The sequence below is a fragment of the Dasypus novemcinctus genome, chromosome 1, assembly GCF_030445035.2.
Source record: "Dasypus novemcinctus isolate mDasNov1 chromosome 1, mDasNov1.1.hap2, whole genome shotgun sequence".
NCBI classification, from domain to species: domain Eukaryota; kingdom Metazoa; phylum Chordata; class Mammalia; order Cingulata; family Dasypodidae; genus Dasypus; species Dasypus novemcinctus.
The window spans coordinates 30038786-30055762 of record NC_080673.1 but is presented as its reverse complement, the minus strand read 5'-3'; the positions used below and the strand labels follow the sequence as shown (position 1 = coordinate 30055762).

Genomic DNA, 16977 nt, shown 5'->3' with positions numbered 1-16977 from the left:
TTTCTTCATTTACATATATGCTTCAAAATATTATTATTAAAAGTTTTATATTATTGACATCTTCTGTAACACATATTTTGATGTTTTATTTAAACAATAAAAGTCACTTCAGGAATGTGTTTCTATGAAGATATCTAATTATTCTGCTCACTATGTCTGCTCTAATTGACGGTATTTAAAAGTTACATAATTTAGCATTTTAGGTATCATCAAAATAATGGCATAATTAATCATCATGACGAGACCATTATTGAAAAAATTAACAATTCTAAAGGACTCGATTTCAAATATAATGTATTAAATTAAACCCTATATTTTTCTTATCCATGGCATCATATTCCAATCATCCTCACTTTCTATTTTTTCCAAGTTATGTAAAATATATTATACATTTTTTTGTGAAATTTCTATAATATTTCCAGATAATCACTTGAGACAATTGCAATTAAAAGGCACCTTGAAGAGTGAGTTGTTTGGACAGCTTTGGTGTAATATCAATTCCATTCTTCAGCCAGCTCAGCTGAGGGTTTGGTATACCCTCTGCATGGCACCTAAGGCTCGCAGTTACTCCTGGTTCCCTAGCTTGACTCTCTGGATAGACCCGGATAACTGGAGGAACTAAAAGAAAAAAGAAATAAAAATGAATTTAGTAACAAGTAAGCACTATTCATTATTGCAAGAATAAACAAACCTTGCATTCTGAGTAAATCAAATATAAATGTGTGTGTTTGTGTGTGTGTATTCAGAAAGCAAGAGAGAGAGAGCTTATTTTCCAAATTCCATTAATCCCATTATCCTCAAAAATGTACCAGGGTTCCTTGAAGATAAGTCTTATTCCAGGACTGTGTCAGGAAATATAAAAATGAACCTGAAATCCCTTGCTGTTACATAATATAAGGAAGTCCACAAAGAATAATAAGTATGTATCAACAGGACAGAGAAACCAATTTAAAGGACTCTAGTTGACCAAATGTGGGCAATATGAACATTAAAATAAGTGGAAATGGTAAAGGAATTAGATGAAATAAAACTTAATAAATTTATAGTTATATAAACAAATATATATATACATATATACATATATATATAAAGCTTTTCCTTGCTGTAGATGTTAAGTAATAAATATTTAAAGAATGATGGAGTAAGAAATCAATGAATGCTCAAATAAGGGGTCAAATTTTGGTGAAGAACAGTATGTTTATCAAGACTAAAAATATCTCTCTACAAATTATTTATTCATTACAAAGGGAAGACTTGTAACTTTACAGCAAAATTTATTGTGAAGAATCATGGTGAACATCATCTTGACCAATGATCAAAGTAAACATCATTAATATTTGGACAAACCCACATCATTTGCTTCCTGTTATTATGCACTGAGGATATAATATCATTTATATTTAATCCTAATTAAAATGCATATAAATCTGATTTAATCATAAGAAATCAACATACAATCCAAAATTGAGGGATATGCTAAGAAATAACTACCCTGTAATACAGAAAAGTATCAGGTCACAAAAGACAAGGTGTGACATAAATAAAAGTGGTATAGTAGAGAATGCCAATAGACTGTCCCTCCATAAAAGCAGTGAAGAAACTGGCAAAAAAATGTCAGAATGAACTTTATTGGAGCTCTTGAAAATATCCAAAGTTTACAGGAACTAAAGAATACTTAATAAAAAAAGAAAAGAAAACTCAGCTAAACCTTTGTAAAAGAGCTTTGTAGCATTTGACCTTGCTCCATCTTCCACTCCAAAGTTCAGTGGCAACATGGAGATAGCAGCATACATTTCCAGTACATGATCTTTCTACCAGAAGGGGCAGAACAGGTATTCTCAAAGAATTGTGGTTGTTTGCTGTGACATATCTGGTGGTTCCCCGAAGGATAGGTTCAAAGGTCTTAGATGTATTTCACCTAATTAGGAGTTTTCCCAGGGGTAAGACTGTTAGCCAGAGGTCATTATCAAATACATGTATACCATATATATAAGCTGCTGCCACCCACAGCAAAGGATAATTTGAGGACCAATATGGACTGCAAAAATAATCTTAAGAGAAAAGGCTAGCAAATGAAATATTTTGGAAAGTAAAGGTATTGAAAAGCTCCTACATTTCCTGACCTGAAAGGCCAGGGATGGACACTAGCCCAGAAAAATACTTGAGAAGACCTTAAGCTTTCAATTCCATATAAGCAAGGAGTAAAGGTCAAGTCAGAGTTGTAAACTGCCTCAGTGAGTGTTGAAGGCATTCCCTAACACACACACACAGAGCCCATCTGCAGACTTGGAGATTTTTTTTTTTCATTTTATTATATTTTTGTCCTAGGAATTTAAGGAAAGCTCTGTTAAATCACTAACTGACCACCAAACTAATGGAACAGAGGATTAAGTAGCTACACAAAACAAAAAATACAGACTTTAAAAAATTAGTTCAGAAAAGGTTTTTAATAAGTCAATAAATAACTACATTAAGCAGAAACAGCAAATGTTGGGATGAGGAAGAACATGGTTTCCAGAGTTGCCACATTATAATATTGAACATATCTAGTTTTCAACAAAAATGTAGGAGGCATGCAAAGAAACAAGAAAGGATGGCCAATATATAGGAAAAAATAAAATAAAATAAAATCTGTCCCTGAAATAAGCCAAGATTTTTGACTATTAGAAAAACACTTTGTCTTTATTTAATTATACTCAAGGATTTAAAAGAAAGCATGTGAAAATAATGAAAGAAAACCATCAGAAGATGGTTCACCAAATAGAGAGTAACAACTAGAGAGAAATTATACAAAGGAATCAAACATAAATTCTGAATAATAAAAGAACAATAAATGATAGGAAGAATTCACTGAATAGGTTCAACAAGAGATTTGAGCAGGCAGAAGAAAGAATCAGTGAACTTTAAGATATATTGAGATTATAGAGTGTAAAGAACAGATAGGAAAATGAATGAGGAAATATGAACAGAACCTAAGAAAACTGTGGGCTACAGTCCAGTATGCAAACAGAAGGAAAGTAAAGAGAGAAAGTTATGAAATAATGGTTGAAAATATCCTGAATTTGATGAAAGACATGAATCTACACATCCAAGAAGCTCCACAAAGTCTGCATGTAGTAAACTCCAAGAGATCCACACTGAAACACATTACAATCAAACTGTCAAAATACAAATAAAAATCTTGAATAGAGCGTGAATGAAGTCACTCATCATATACAAGGGAATATTAGTAAGATTAAAAACTGATATCCCACCAGAAAATGTGGAGGCCACAAAGCAGTATCTGACATGTCAAAGCCCAAAAAAAGAAAGAGTGTCAATCAAGAATTCTGTATCTGAAAACATTATTATTCATAAATGAAGGAGAAGGGAACAGATGTAGCTCAAGCAGTTGGACACTCACTTCCCACATGGGAGGTTCCAAGTTTGGTTCCTGGTGCCTTCTTAAGAAGATGAGCTGATGCAATGAGCTGATGAACACAATGACCAGACACAACAATCAGAGACAATGAGCAGACACAACAAGCAGAATGATTAGACAGACAAGGGAGCCATTTCTGGGCAGGAGGGAGAATGAAGGAGAAATTACAAGATCATTAGGTAAGTAAGAACTGAGAGATTGTTGCTATTTGACATACAAAAATGTTTAAAAAAGTCCTTCCAGATGAAACAAAAGGACAATAGGCAATAACTAGAGTTCATATGAAGAAATAAAGAACACTGGCAAAAATAAATGTAATTACAAAATTCAGTATTAATACATTTTATTTGTAGCCACACATTCATTCCTATATTATTATAAAAGGTAACTACATACAACAATAACTACAAATCCATGTTGCTTATTTATACAATGTGTGAAAATCTAATTTATGAAAATAACATCATGAAGGGGAGTGAAGCTACACAGAAGAAAAAGTTTTTGGCTTTTTTAATAGTATTGGAATTAAGTTGGCACTAATTCAAAGTAAATTATTATAACTTAAGATGTCAGTTATAATCTCCAGGGCAACCACTAAGAAAATAACTAAAATATATTTAGTAAAAGACATGAAAAAGGAATCACAATGGTACACTAGAAAATATCTATCTAGCACAGAGTTGCTAGTAATGAAGGAACTGTACAATTAAAAAATATATGACATATAGAAAATAAATAGCAAAATGGGAGAAGTAAATCTTTCCTTATCAGTAACTACATTATATGTAAATGATCAAAATCTAAAAATAAGGCAGAGATTGTTAAAATGGATAAAGAAATGTGACTCAACTATATGCTGTTTCCTTAAGACTTGTCTTACATTCAAAGACACAAAAATATTGATAGTGAAAGAATAAAAACAAATATTTGCATGCAGACAGTAACCAAAAGAGGCCTCAATTGACTGTAGTAATATCAGCCAAAACTGGCTCTGACAAACAATAGTACATGAAATATTATATAATAATACTGTCAACCCATCAGGAAGACATAGTGATTATAAATATTTATGCAACTAACAGAACTGCAAAATATATGAAGTAAAGTCAGATAGAATTGAAGAGAGAAATAGATATTTCAACAATAATGGTTGGTGACTTCGATACTCCACTTTCAATAATGGCTAGACAAGTAGAAAATATAAAGATACTGGAACAAGATCATAAAACAACTATACCTAACATAAATATATTGAACATATCATCCAACAACAGCACAATACACATATTTCTTAAGTGTACATGGAACATTCTCCAGAAGAGATTTTATATTAGGTCACAAAACAAGTTTCAATAAATCTGACATAATTCTAATGGTATATACTATCTTCTTCAACCTGAAAGGAATAAAATTAGAAATAAATAACAGAATGAAATATGGGAATTCAAAAATGTGTGGAAATTATACAACATGCTCTTATCAGTGGGTAAAAGTAAATCACAAGAGAAATTAGAAAATATTTTGAATGGTAAAAATGAAAATGCAACAAGCAAGACCTTATGAGATACAAAGAAAGTAGTGCCCAAAAGGAAATTTCTACCTGTAAATGTTTAAACTAAAAATGAATAAATATCTCCAATAACCAATCTAAACTTTCAAGTTATGGGACTAATAAAAGAAGGAAAAATCAAAACCAAAGAAAGCAGAAGAATGCAGAGTCAATTAGTAAACACAGTAAAAGTTGTTGACTGTTTGGTCTGTTTATCATTGATAGCTCCCGACACTCTAAGAAATCACAGTCATATCACTCACTAGCTGAATAGAAAATTCATAAATAGAAAGCTCAGGAGTTAAATCCTAGAGTTAACACATTAAATGTTAAAATTTTCAATGTGCAACAAAAAATTATAAGACAAACAAAGAAACAGGGAATGACAGTCCAGTCAAAGGATCAAGATAAAAATTCAGAAACCATCAATGAAGAATACCAGACACCAGATATATTACACAAATACATTAAAAATGATCTTCAGTATGCTCAGGGAGATAAAGGAAAACATGGAGAAAATATTAAAGGATATCAGGAGGATTAATGAAAATATGAGAATTTCATTACAGAAATACAAATTTTAAAAAAGAATGAAACAGAAATACTGGAATTGAAGAAATCAATAACTGAATGAAAAAATTCCCTAGAGTATTTCAATAACAGATTTGAGGAGGCAGAAGAATCAGTGCCCTCAAATACAAAATTATTGAAATGATTCAGGCTGAGCATTCAAAGAGAACAAAATTTAAAAAGTGAACAGCGCATAAGAGATCTATGGAACACCATCAAGCTTACTAATATATGCATTATGGGTGTGCTAGAAAGGGAATAAAGACAGAAAGGGACAGAAAGAATATTCAAAGAAACAATAGGAAATACTTCTGTAATTTAACAAAGCACATTAATATATATAGTCAAGAAGTCCAATAAGCTTGAACAGGAAAAATGCAAAGAGTAATATGTCTGGACACATACTAATCAATCTTCTGAATGCCAAAAACAGGGAGAGAGCCTTGTAGGCTTCAAAACAAAGCAATGTGTTATGTACGCAGGAGGCCCAATAAAGCCAAATATTCATTTTTCATTAGAAACCATGGAGGCAAGAAGATAGTAGAGATGAAACACTTAAAGTACTGAAAGAAATAATTGCTAGCCAAGAATTTTATATCTGGCAAGACAATCTTTCTAAAATGACTGGGAGATTAATATAATCCTAGATGAACAAAGCTTCAGGAGTTTGTTACCCATAGACCTGCCCTATAGGACATGCTAAAGGAAGTTATTCAGATTAAAAGGAAAGAACACTAGAAAATGTAATAGTGGCATAAATAAGACTGCCAGTAAAGGTAACCACATGGACAATTATAAATGCCAGTAATATTGTATTGTATTTTGGTTATGTAACCCCACTTTTTACTTCTTACAGGTTCTAAAATGAAAAAGCATTTAAAAAGTAATGTTATATCTGTGGTTTGGAATATACAAAGTATGAAGTTATAATTTGTAACAAGTATCATAAAAATAGTGGTGGATGGAGGAGTATTGAAGTTAAGGTGCTATCAAACCAAAACCAATTCTTCTAGATTTAGAACATTAAATTTAAGTCCCATGTTAACCACAAAATATCTGAAAACTATATACAGAAGTACATGAAAATGGACTCAAAATAGTATACTAAAAAGTCAAATAAATATGAAAGTAGGAAGAATTAATGGAAAACTTAAGGATCAAAAATGTATAACACTTTCAAAAACCAAATAAAAGAATGGCAGAAGGAAGTCCTGAATTATGAGCAGTTTTTAAAATGTAAATGGATTACATTTTCCAGTCAAATGCAGACTTTTTTCATCCATTGTCAGAATGGATAATAAAAGCATGACCCAAGTATATCCTATTTACACTACTCATCTGAAATTCAAAAATACAAGTAAATTATAAGTGAAAAGATAGAAAGGAAATTACCATGCAAATAGTAAAAAAAAAAAAAAAGAGCTTGGGTAACTATACTAATATTCGACAAAATAGATTTTATAAGTCAGAAGCTTTTATGAATGACTAAGAAGGTCACTATATTCGAATAAAGTGGTCAATACAACAAAAAGGCATAACAATTAAAATATATATGCAATTAATGGTAGAACCCCCAATTACATAAAACAAATACTGACAGATTTGAAGAAACAAAGAGATGTTCTGCAATAACAGTAGGAGATTTCAGTACATCACTTTCAATGATGGGTAGAAGATCTAAACAGGAGATAAATATGGAAATATAGGACTTGAACGAATCTATTAAACAACTAGATCTTATAGAAAGAACAAAAAGAGAAAGCACATTCTCTTAAAATACACATGGGTCAATCTCCCAGATAGATTATTTGTTAGCTCACAGAACAAGACTCAAATTTAAAAACATGGAAGTCATGCAATATCTCTTCTCTGACCACAATGGAATATAGCTAGAAATCAATGACAGAGGAAGATCTGTAAAACTCACAAATACGTGGAAATTAAACATCATACACATGGAAAAAACAAACAAACAAAACCAAAACAATGGGTCAAAGAAGAAATCACAAGGGAAATTAGGAAATAACTTGAGGCAAATTATACAAAAATTCAACATATCAAAATGTAGTGGATGCAACAAATTCAGTGCTTAGAGAGAAATTCATACCTCTACATATTTACATTAAAAAAGAAGAAAGATCTCAAAGCAGAGGTTTAACATAACAGCTGGACTTTCTTGAAAAAGAAGAGCCACCTAACACACAAAGCAAGCAGAAAGAAGGAAAATAACAAAGATTAGAGCAGAGATAAGTAATGAGATAGATAATTTTAAAAGAGAATCAACAAAACCAAAGGCTGGTTCTCAGAAAATATTAGTAAATCAACAAATTTTTTAGTGAGACTGACAAAGAAAAAGAAGACAAAGGTAAAAATAACTAAAATCAGAAATGAATGTGGGCACATTACAATTGACTCTCACAGAAATAAAATGGGTTATAAGAGGATATTAAGAACAACTGCAAACCAACAAATTCCTAGAATCACTCAAACTACCTACACTGACTCAAGATGAAATAGAAGATCACAACAAATGAATAACAAGAGATTGATTCAGTAATTAAAAAGCTCCCAACAATGTAAATCCCAAGACAGATATCTTCACTGTTCAATTTTAGCAAACATTCCAATAATTAACACTAATCCTGCTCAAACGTTGACAAAAAAAATGAACAGGAGGGAACATTTCCCAATATATTCTATTAGGCCATCATAACTCTAATTCCAAAGCCAGCTAAAAATACCACAAAAAAGAAAATTACAGACCAATATCCATTATGAATAGAATGCTTCCCAGGTACCTTCTAAAACAAACAAAAAACTAATAAACAAAAAACCAACTGTCATTGGGGAGTGGATGTAGCTCATTGGTTGAGCACCCGTTTCCCAAGTATGAGATCCAGGGTTGAATCTCCCCTGGTACCTCCTAAGGAAAGAGAAAAAAAAAAAAAAAGAAAATCCTTAAAAATCTTCAAGAAATCTAATAAAGCTAGTAAATGAATTCACCAAATGATGGGGTACCACATCAACAAGCAAAAAAATCAGCCGTGTTTCTATACATTAGTAATGAATAATCTAAAGAGGAAATAAAGAAAAAAATGCATTTACAAATAAAAGAATAAAAAATCTAGGAATATATTTAACCAAGATATAAAGGATTTGTTGTGATTAACACAAAATATTAGTAAAATTAATCATAGTAGACCAAAATAAATGGAAAAACATTTCATATTAATGGACTAGAACACTCAATATTATTAGGATGTCAGTGCTACCCAAAGCAATTTACAGATGCAGTGCAATCCAAATAAAAATTCCAATAACCTTCTTTGCAGAAATGGAAAAGCCAATCATCAAATTTATAAGGAAGTTAAGGGTTCTGACTAGCAAAAACCATTTTGAAAATGAAGAATGAAGTTAAAGAACACATAAACTTTCAAAACTTAAAACTTATCTCCAAATTACAATAATCAAAACAGGATGGTACTAGCACAAATACAGACATATAGACCAATGGAACCGTGAGTTCAGAAATAGATCATCATACCTATGGTGAACTGATTTTTTACATGAGTTCCAAATCTCATGTAATTAGGAAATTAGGAAAAAATATGGTCTTCCACAAGTGGTGCTGGGAAATGGCATGCACAAATGCCACAGAATAAAAGTGGAACAACAGCTCACATCATACACAAAAATTAACTCAAAATGATCAAAGATGAAATATGAAATGAAAACTATAAAACTCCTCAAAGAAAACAAAAGCATTTTCCAGTCCTTGTAATACGCAATGGTCTCTTATAGTTTACACCAAAAGTACAAGAAAGAAAAGAAAAAAAATCAGATAAATGAAACTTTATCAAAATTAGAACCTCTTGTGCAAAGCAGGGATTCATCATGGAAGTAAAAGACAACCTACAGAATGGGAGAAAATATTTTTATATCACATATACAGTAAGAGTTCAAAATATCCAGAGTATATAAAAAATACTTAACAACTCAACAACAGAAAGACAAACAATCCATTTAAAAAGTGGACAAAAGACATTGTGGTGGCTTGAAACTGCTTGTACTCCAGAAAGTCATGTTCTTATATTTAATCCATTCTTGTGGGTGTACACCCATTGTAAGTACGATCTGGTGATAGGGCTACTTCAGTTAAGGGGTGACCCACCTCATTCAGGATGGATCCTAATCCTCTTGCTAGAGTCCATTATAGATGAAATAAATACAGAGAGGGATAGAGAAAGCCATGGAAGCAAGAAGCTGAAAACAACAAAAACTGGAAGGGAAGAATGAGAGCAGCAGACACTGCCACGTAATTTGCCGTGTGGCAGAGGAGCCATGGATTGCCTGCAGCCAGTCTTTGAGAAGGAAGCATCACCATGATGTTGCCTTAATTTGGACATTTTACCTTAGCCTCAAAACAGTAATCTAATAAATTACCATTGTTAATAGCCAACCTGTTCAAAGCTATCTGCTTTCAGCAGCCTAGCAAACTAAAACAGACATGAATAGGCATTTCTCCAAAGAATATATACAAATGGCCAGTAAGCACATGAAAAGACACCCAACATCATTAGTCATTAGGGAAATGTAAATCAAAACAACAAATCACTAGAATAGTGATAATAATAATAATGAAGAGAAAATACCAAGTATTAAAGAATGTGGAGAGATTGGAACCCCCAAACATTGCTGGTGGCAACGTGAAGTGGAGCAGTCATAGTGAAAATAATTGCAGTGTTTCTTTAAAATGTTAAACATATGGCCCAGTAATTTCACGTCTAGTTATGTGTCCAAGATAATGGAAACAACTGTTCAAGCCAAAATTTGTTTACAAATGTTTACAGCATCATTATTGATGAGTCCAAAAGGCCATTAACAAATAAATGAAAAAACAAAATGTGTATATTCATAGAATGCAGTATTAGTGAGTCATAAAAAGGAATGGAGTATGGAAACATGCTATAACATAGAAGAAGCCTGAAAATATTGTGCTAAGCTAAAGAAGACAGACACAAATGGTTATATATTGTTTGATCCCATTTATATGAAATGTCAATAATAGGCCAATTACTAGATACAGAAAGTGGATTTCTGGTTTTGTGGGAACTGGAGAACTTGTAAGAATAGTAAGTATCTGCATATAGGGTTTACTTTTACAGTGATGAACATGTTCTGGAACTAGATTTTTTGATGGTTGCATAACATGTTGAATGTACTAAAAGTCACCAAGTGGTGGAATCATTGATATTGAAAATGAGATGGACATAACTGAAAAGAGAATCAATAAACAAATTAAGAACTGAATCACTCTGGAGTTTCAAATTGCTAATAATTTTGGACAAAGTTATTCTAATCAATCATCCTCATGAATAGAACTTAACATGCTGAAAAAGTATGCAAAGAGCATTTCCAGAAACCATAAGTAATGTGAGGAATATAAAGAGAAATGGCAGAATAAAAAATAGCAGGAATAAGTGTTAAGCTCACAGAAGTGAGCTGGAGCTGATTCTGTTTAAAGAATATTTTCCAAATCAGTTGAGGATACTGACAACCAGAGTTAATTAACAAGCAATGGTTGAATTGATTCTGGTCCTGGGACTGCATCAGATGAGATTCACTAGTTTATCTCTTCTGCCCCAGCCCAACTCCAAAACTTGTGGTGGCCAGAATTTTGTATATATGCATACATGTATGTATGTGTATACTTAATTACATTTTTTTTTTCTTGCACAGGATTTGGAGACTAGAGGACCTGTGTTCTGCTCCTGGCTCTGCCTTTTATTTTTTATTTTTTTAGATTTACTTTTTATTTATTTCTCTCCCCTTCACCCCCACACCCAAGTTGTCTGCTCTCTGTGTCCATTTGCTGTGTGTTCTTCTGTGTCCGCTTGTATTCTTGACAGTGGCACTCGGAATCTGTGTCTCTTTTTGTTGTGTCATCTTGTTATGTCAGCTTTCTGTGTGTGCGGCACCATTACTGGGCAGGCTGCACTTTCTTTCGCGCTGGGCGGCTCTCCTTATGGTGCGTACTCCTTGCGCGTGGGGCTCCCCTACGCGGGGGGACATCCCTGTGCAGCAGGGCACTCCTTGCACACATCAGCACTGTGCATGAGCCAGCTTATCACATGGGTCAGGAGGCCCTGGGTTTGAACCCTGGACTTCCCATATGGTAGGCAGATGCCCTATCTGTTGGGCCAAATCCGCTTCCCTTAATTACATATTTATGGTTCATAACCACATGTCAACACCTGGGAATCATCTTAAAGACAAAGTGTTCTGGAAAACAAATGGATATTAAGGTAAGATGATTAGAATAAAGTCCAACAGAAGTTTTGGCTGGAGATCCTAAAACAATAACTACTACTCTCCACTTTATCCTTTGTAGTGACCACAACAAACCTGAAGACTCATTGCTGGACTTCTGTTAGCATTGAACACATGGAAGAAGTAAAGGAAAGTCCTCTCTGGAAGAACCTATTGAAGTTTCAAATAATTTTTAAATGATACATCAAATAAAGTTTGCAGCACAGAACAAAATATTTCAAGGCATATATCAAGAAAACATCAACTCAAATTATAAAAACAGCAGTTAACTTACACAAATACATAAGGTTCTGATACTGAATAAGATGCAGATGTTGATGTTTACCGAGTTTAATGATTTAATATTTGTTGATATCAACAAATTTGGTGAACTATAACACATAATGTTGCAGCTGAAAGGAATCATCTGAAAGTGCTGAAACTTAAAAAGACAGTAACAAATCATTAACTCAGTCTTGGGATTTAATGTTCGATTAGATATAGATGAAGAAAATAATAGTAAATATATATTTAAATCAAAAATTAAACTATCTTAAATAAAGCATAGAGTGACAGAAATATAGAAAATATGGGAGAGCAAGAGCCATAGAGTACAGATTAAGAGTAACATACATGTTTAATTGGAATCACAGGACAGATTTTAGGGACAATATATGAAGAGTAACAGTTGAGATATCCTCAAAACTAATGTAAGACATACACCCAGTGATACAAAAACCGAAGATACCCAAAGATTAACATTTATTTTAAAAAGAGATACATATAGACATACAATAGTGCATGTCTCTAGAAAAAAATCAAGAAATAATAGAAAAATCTGAAAAGCTCCCTCTAAAGAAAATTAATATCACTGACAGCTGAATTCTCTCAGAAATATTGGAATTCAAGGAGAAGACATTATAAACAATGTCATGACAATATATAATTATTCTTACAACTCAATTTATTGATACATATGAATAAAGCATAGATATATCCAAAATGTTCAATCAGTGGTACTCAATGTAATCACATATTTGTCCACTCATCACTTCAGTCATTCTTAGAGCCTACTCACTATTCTAATAACAGTAATAAGAATAAATAAAAAACAAAACTCATCACCTCTCAATCTCTCTTTTATTCACCTGCCATACAAAGCAGCTATTCTTTTTCCTTCCCTGTAGTATGTATTTTTTTATGTTTGGTTAAAATAGTCTTACACATGAAATATCACCCATATTTGTGTTTTGCTTATTGTTTTACTATCTTATGCAGTCCCATGTTCAGACCTTGGATTTTCCCTTTCAACCACTGTCATTCCCATATAATAGCACCGCTAGTTACAAACACCATGATATCCTTTCACTATCTCTATTCATTTCCAAATATTTATAAACAATATTTTTACCAGTTCTGATCAGATTCACCCTCAGTTTTCCATTCTCTACCCTCCTTCTATTTTCTAGTGACCTATATTCTACTTACTAATTTCATGAGTTTTATATAATATATTTAGCTCATAATAGCACAATCATACGGTATTTGTCCTTTTGTGTCTGGCTTGCTTCACTCAACATAACGTATCCAGGTCCATCCATGTTGTCATATGCTTCATGACTTCATTTCTAATAACTCTGCATAATAATCCATTACATGTATACACCACAATTTGTTTATCCATATATCAGTTGATGGATACCTGGATTGTTTGCAATTTTTAGCAACCATTAATAATACTGCTATGAATATCGGTGTGCAGATATCTGTTTTTATCTCTGTTCTCAGATTTTGCCTTACATGGCAAGTCTATAATCAACTCTCTTAGAAACTGCTGAACAGTCCTCCATAGTGACTGTATCATTCTAATTCCTAACAATGGTGAATAAGCATTCTTATCTCTCCACATCCTCTCCAACATTTACAATTTTCTAACTTTTTAATAGCAGCCAGTCTAATAGATGTGAAGTGATATCTCATTGTAGTTTTGATTTGCATTTCCCTAATCACTATCAATGTTTAACATTTTTCATGTATTTATTTATCATTTGTCTATCTTCTTTGGACAGTTGTCTTTTCAAGTTTGTAGTCCATTTTTTAATCAGGTGGTTTGTTCATTGTTGAGTTGTCCGATCTCTTTGCATATCATGGATATTAAACCCTTATCTGATACTTGATTCTTAATATTTTCTCCCGTTGAGTTCTGCCTTATCACCATTTTGACAAAGTCCTTTGAGGTGCAAATGTTTTAATTTTGAGAAGGTTCCATTTTTCTATGTTTGGTTGTTGTCATTGTTGCTTGTGCATTGGGTGTAAGTTTTAAAAAACTACTACTTACCACAAGATCTTGAAGATGTTTTCCTACATCTTATTCTAGGAATTTTATGGTTGTAGCCTTTAAATGCAGTCCTTGATTCATTTTGAGTTAATTTTTGTATAAGTTGTGAGACAGGGGTCTTTTTTCTTTCTTTAGATATGGACATCCAGTTCCCTTAGCACCATTTGTTGAATAAGTGTTTCTGGTCCAACTGGGAGGGCTGGACCTCCTAGTCAAAAATCATTTGACTGTAGATGCTAGGGTCCCTTTTTGAGTTCTTGATTTGGTTCCATTGGTTCTTGTGTCTGTGTTTATGCCTGCACAATGCTGTTTTTACCATTGTAGCTATGTTATATTCTAAAGTCTGGAACTGAGAAACCTCCAACTCGTTCATTTTTTTACAAAGATCTTTTTGGATATTTAGGGTCCTTTCCTTTACCCTTCCAAATAAATTTGATAATTGGTTTTTCCATTTCTGCAAAATAGGCTTTTGGGATTTTATTGCAATTGCATTGAATCTGTAAATCACTTTCGGTAGAATTGACATCATAATGATATTAGTCTTTCAATTCATGTACATGGAATATCCATCTTTTTATTTAACTCTTCTTCAGATTCTTTTAGAAATGTTTTGTAGTTTTCTGAATACAGGTCCTTTATATCCTCAGTTAAGTTTATTCCCAGATATTTGATTGTTTTAGCTGCTACTATAGATGGATTTTTTTTTTCTGATTTCCTCCTCAATTTTCCCATTAGTGTATATAGAAAAACTATTGATTTTTCATATTAATCTTGTATCCAGCCACTTTGCTGAACTCATTTTTTATTTCTAGAAGCTTTGTTGTGGATTTTTCAAGATTTTCTAGATATAAGATCTTATCCTCAGTGAACAGTGAAAGTTTTACTTCTAGCTTTCCTTTTTGGGTGCTTTTTATTTCTTTATCTAGCCGATTGCTCTAGCTAGAACTTCCAGCACAATATTGAATAACAATGGTGATAGTGGGCATCCTTTTCTTCTTCCCGATCTTAGCAGGAAAGTTTTCAGTCTCTCACTGTAGCAGTTTGATATTATTTTTAAATTCCAAAAATAGATAATTGGATTGTGTTTTTGGACTAGTCTGTTCCCCTGGGCATACTAGATTGTACTAAATTCAGAGGTTTCACTTTTACTTGATTAAATTATAATTAGGGCTTTGATTTGGCTACAATCCTAGGATGCTGAGTCCCACCCCCTTGGTGGGCAGTGGCTGACAAAGAAAACAACATGGCAGAGGGAGAGTTTGAGTTTTGATGCTGGAGCCCTAGGAAGTAAAAACACAGGAATGGAGAACACAGAAGCAGATATGCAGGAAGACAAGGCAGAGGCCCCAGGAAGAGAGAGAGTCTGATAGTCTAAAACTGACCTCGTTGAGAGAATAGAGCAGCTGAGTCCTGAAAGAATTGAGCCCTGGGGAGAGAGAGAAAAGCTTATGCCATCCTACAACTGAGATGGAAAGGAGCTGGGACCATGGAGCTTTAGGAGCAAGAGAAACATGAAACCCTCACAGAGACTGGTAGACATCTTGCTCCAGCACATGGCAACAGACCATGGCAACAGACGTAACTTAGATGCTTTATGGCCTTGTGCCTGTAAGCTTCTACCCTAAATAAATACCGTTTATAAAAGCCAACAGATTCCAGTTATTTTGCATCAGCACCCCTTTGCCGGACTAATATACTCACCAATGAGTACAATACTGGCTGTAGGATTTTTATATATGCACTTTATCACATTGAGAAAGCTTCCTTCTATTCCTATCATTTGGAGTGTTTTTATTTTTTTTTTCAAGAAAGTGTGCTGTATTTTGTCAAGTGCCTTTTCCAAATCAATTGAAAGGATCTTGTGATTTTTCTTCTTCCATTTACCAATGTGATTTATTACCCTAATTGAGTTTTTGTGTTGAACCACCCTTGACATAAGACTGGTATTAGATCATCTATAAATGTTTGATAAAATTAACCTGTGAAGCTATCTGGTCCTGGACTTTTCATCTTTGAGAGGTTTTTGATGACTATTTCAATCTTGTTACTTGTGATTGGTTTGTTGGGGTCTTCTCTTTCTTCCAGGGTCAGTGTTGGTGATTCATGTGTTTCTAGGTATTTATCCATCACCTCTACATTGTCTACTTTTTTTGGCATGCAGTTGTTCAAATATTTACTTATGATTTCTCTGTTTCTCAGAGTTAGTGGTAGTATCTCCCCTCTCATTTCTGCTTTTATTTTTTTGAATCTTCTTCCTTTATTTCTTTGTCATTCTAGCTAAAACTTTGTCCATTTTGTTGATCTCGAAGAACCAAATTTTTTTTTTATCCTCTCTATTGTTTCCTAGTTCTTGATTTCATTTATTTTTGTTCTATTCTTTACTTTTGTCTTCCTTTGACTTGGTTTGGCATTAGTTTCCTGTTCTTTTGTGGTTCCTCCAGATCATCAATTTTAGTTCTTTCTTCTTTTTTAGTGTAAGCATTGAGGGTTATAAATTTCCCTCTGAGCACTGCCTTTGCAGTGTCCTATTAATTTTGATATGCTGTGTTCTCATTTTCATTCATCTCAATATATTCACTGAATTCTCTTGCAATTTTTTTGACCTACTGATTATTTAAAAGTGTGTTTTTAATCTCCATATATTTATGAATTTCCCCCTTTTTCCATCCATTATTGATTTCCAGCTTCATTTTGTTACAATCAGAGAAAGTCAGAGAAAGTGTTTTTCATAATTTCAATCTTTTTAAATTTACTGAGACTTGTCCTATGGCCCAATATATGGTATGACAT

General features: G+C 33.0%; 1 protein-coding gene across 4 annotated transcripts in view; it reads right to left on the bottom strand.

Annotated features, from left to right (window-relative positions):
- FSTL5 (follistatin like 5) overlaps positions 1 to 16977 on the bottom strand; it is an 849524-nt gene that overhangs the window by 161218 nt on the left and 671329 nt on the right. For all 4 annotated transcript variants that reach the window (XM_058276333.2, XM_058276388.2, XM_058276438.2 and 1 more), the window contains exon 9: positions 457 to 618. In XM_058276333.2, the coding sequence (XP_058132316.1) occupies positions 457 to 618 (162 nt within the window). The remainder of the gene's footprint in view (positions 1 to 456; positions 619 to 16977) is intronic.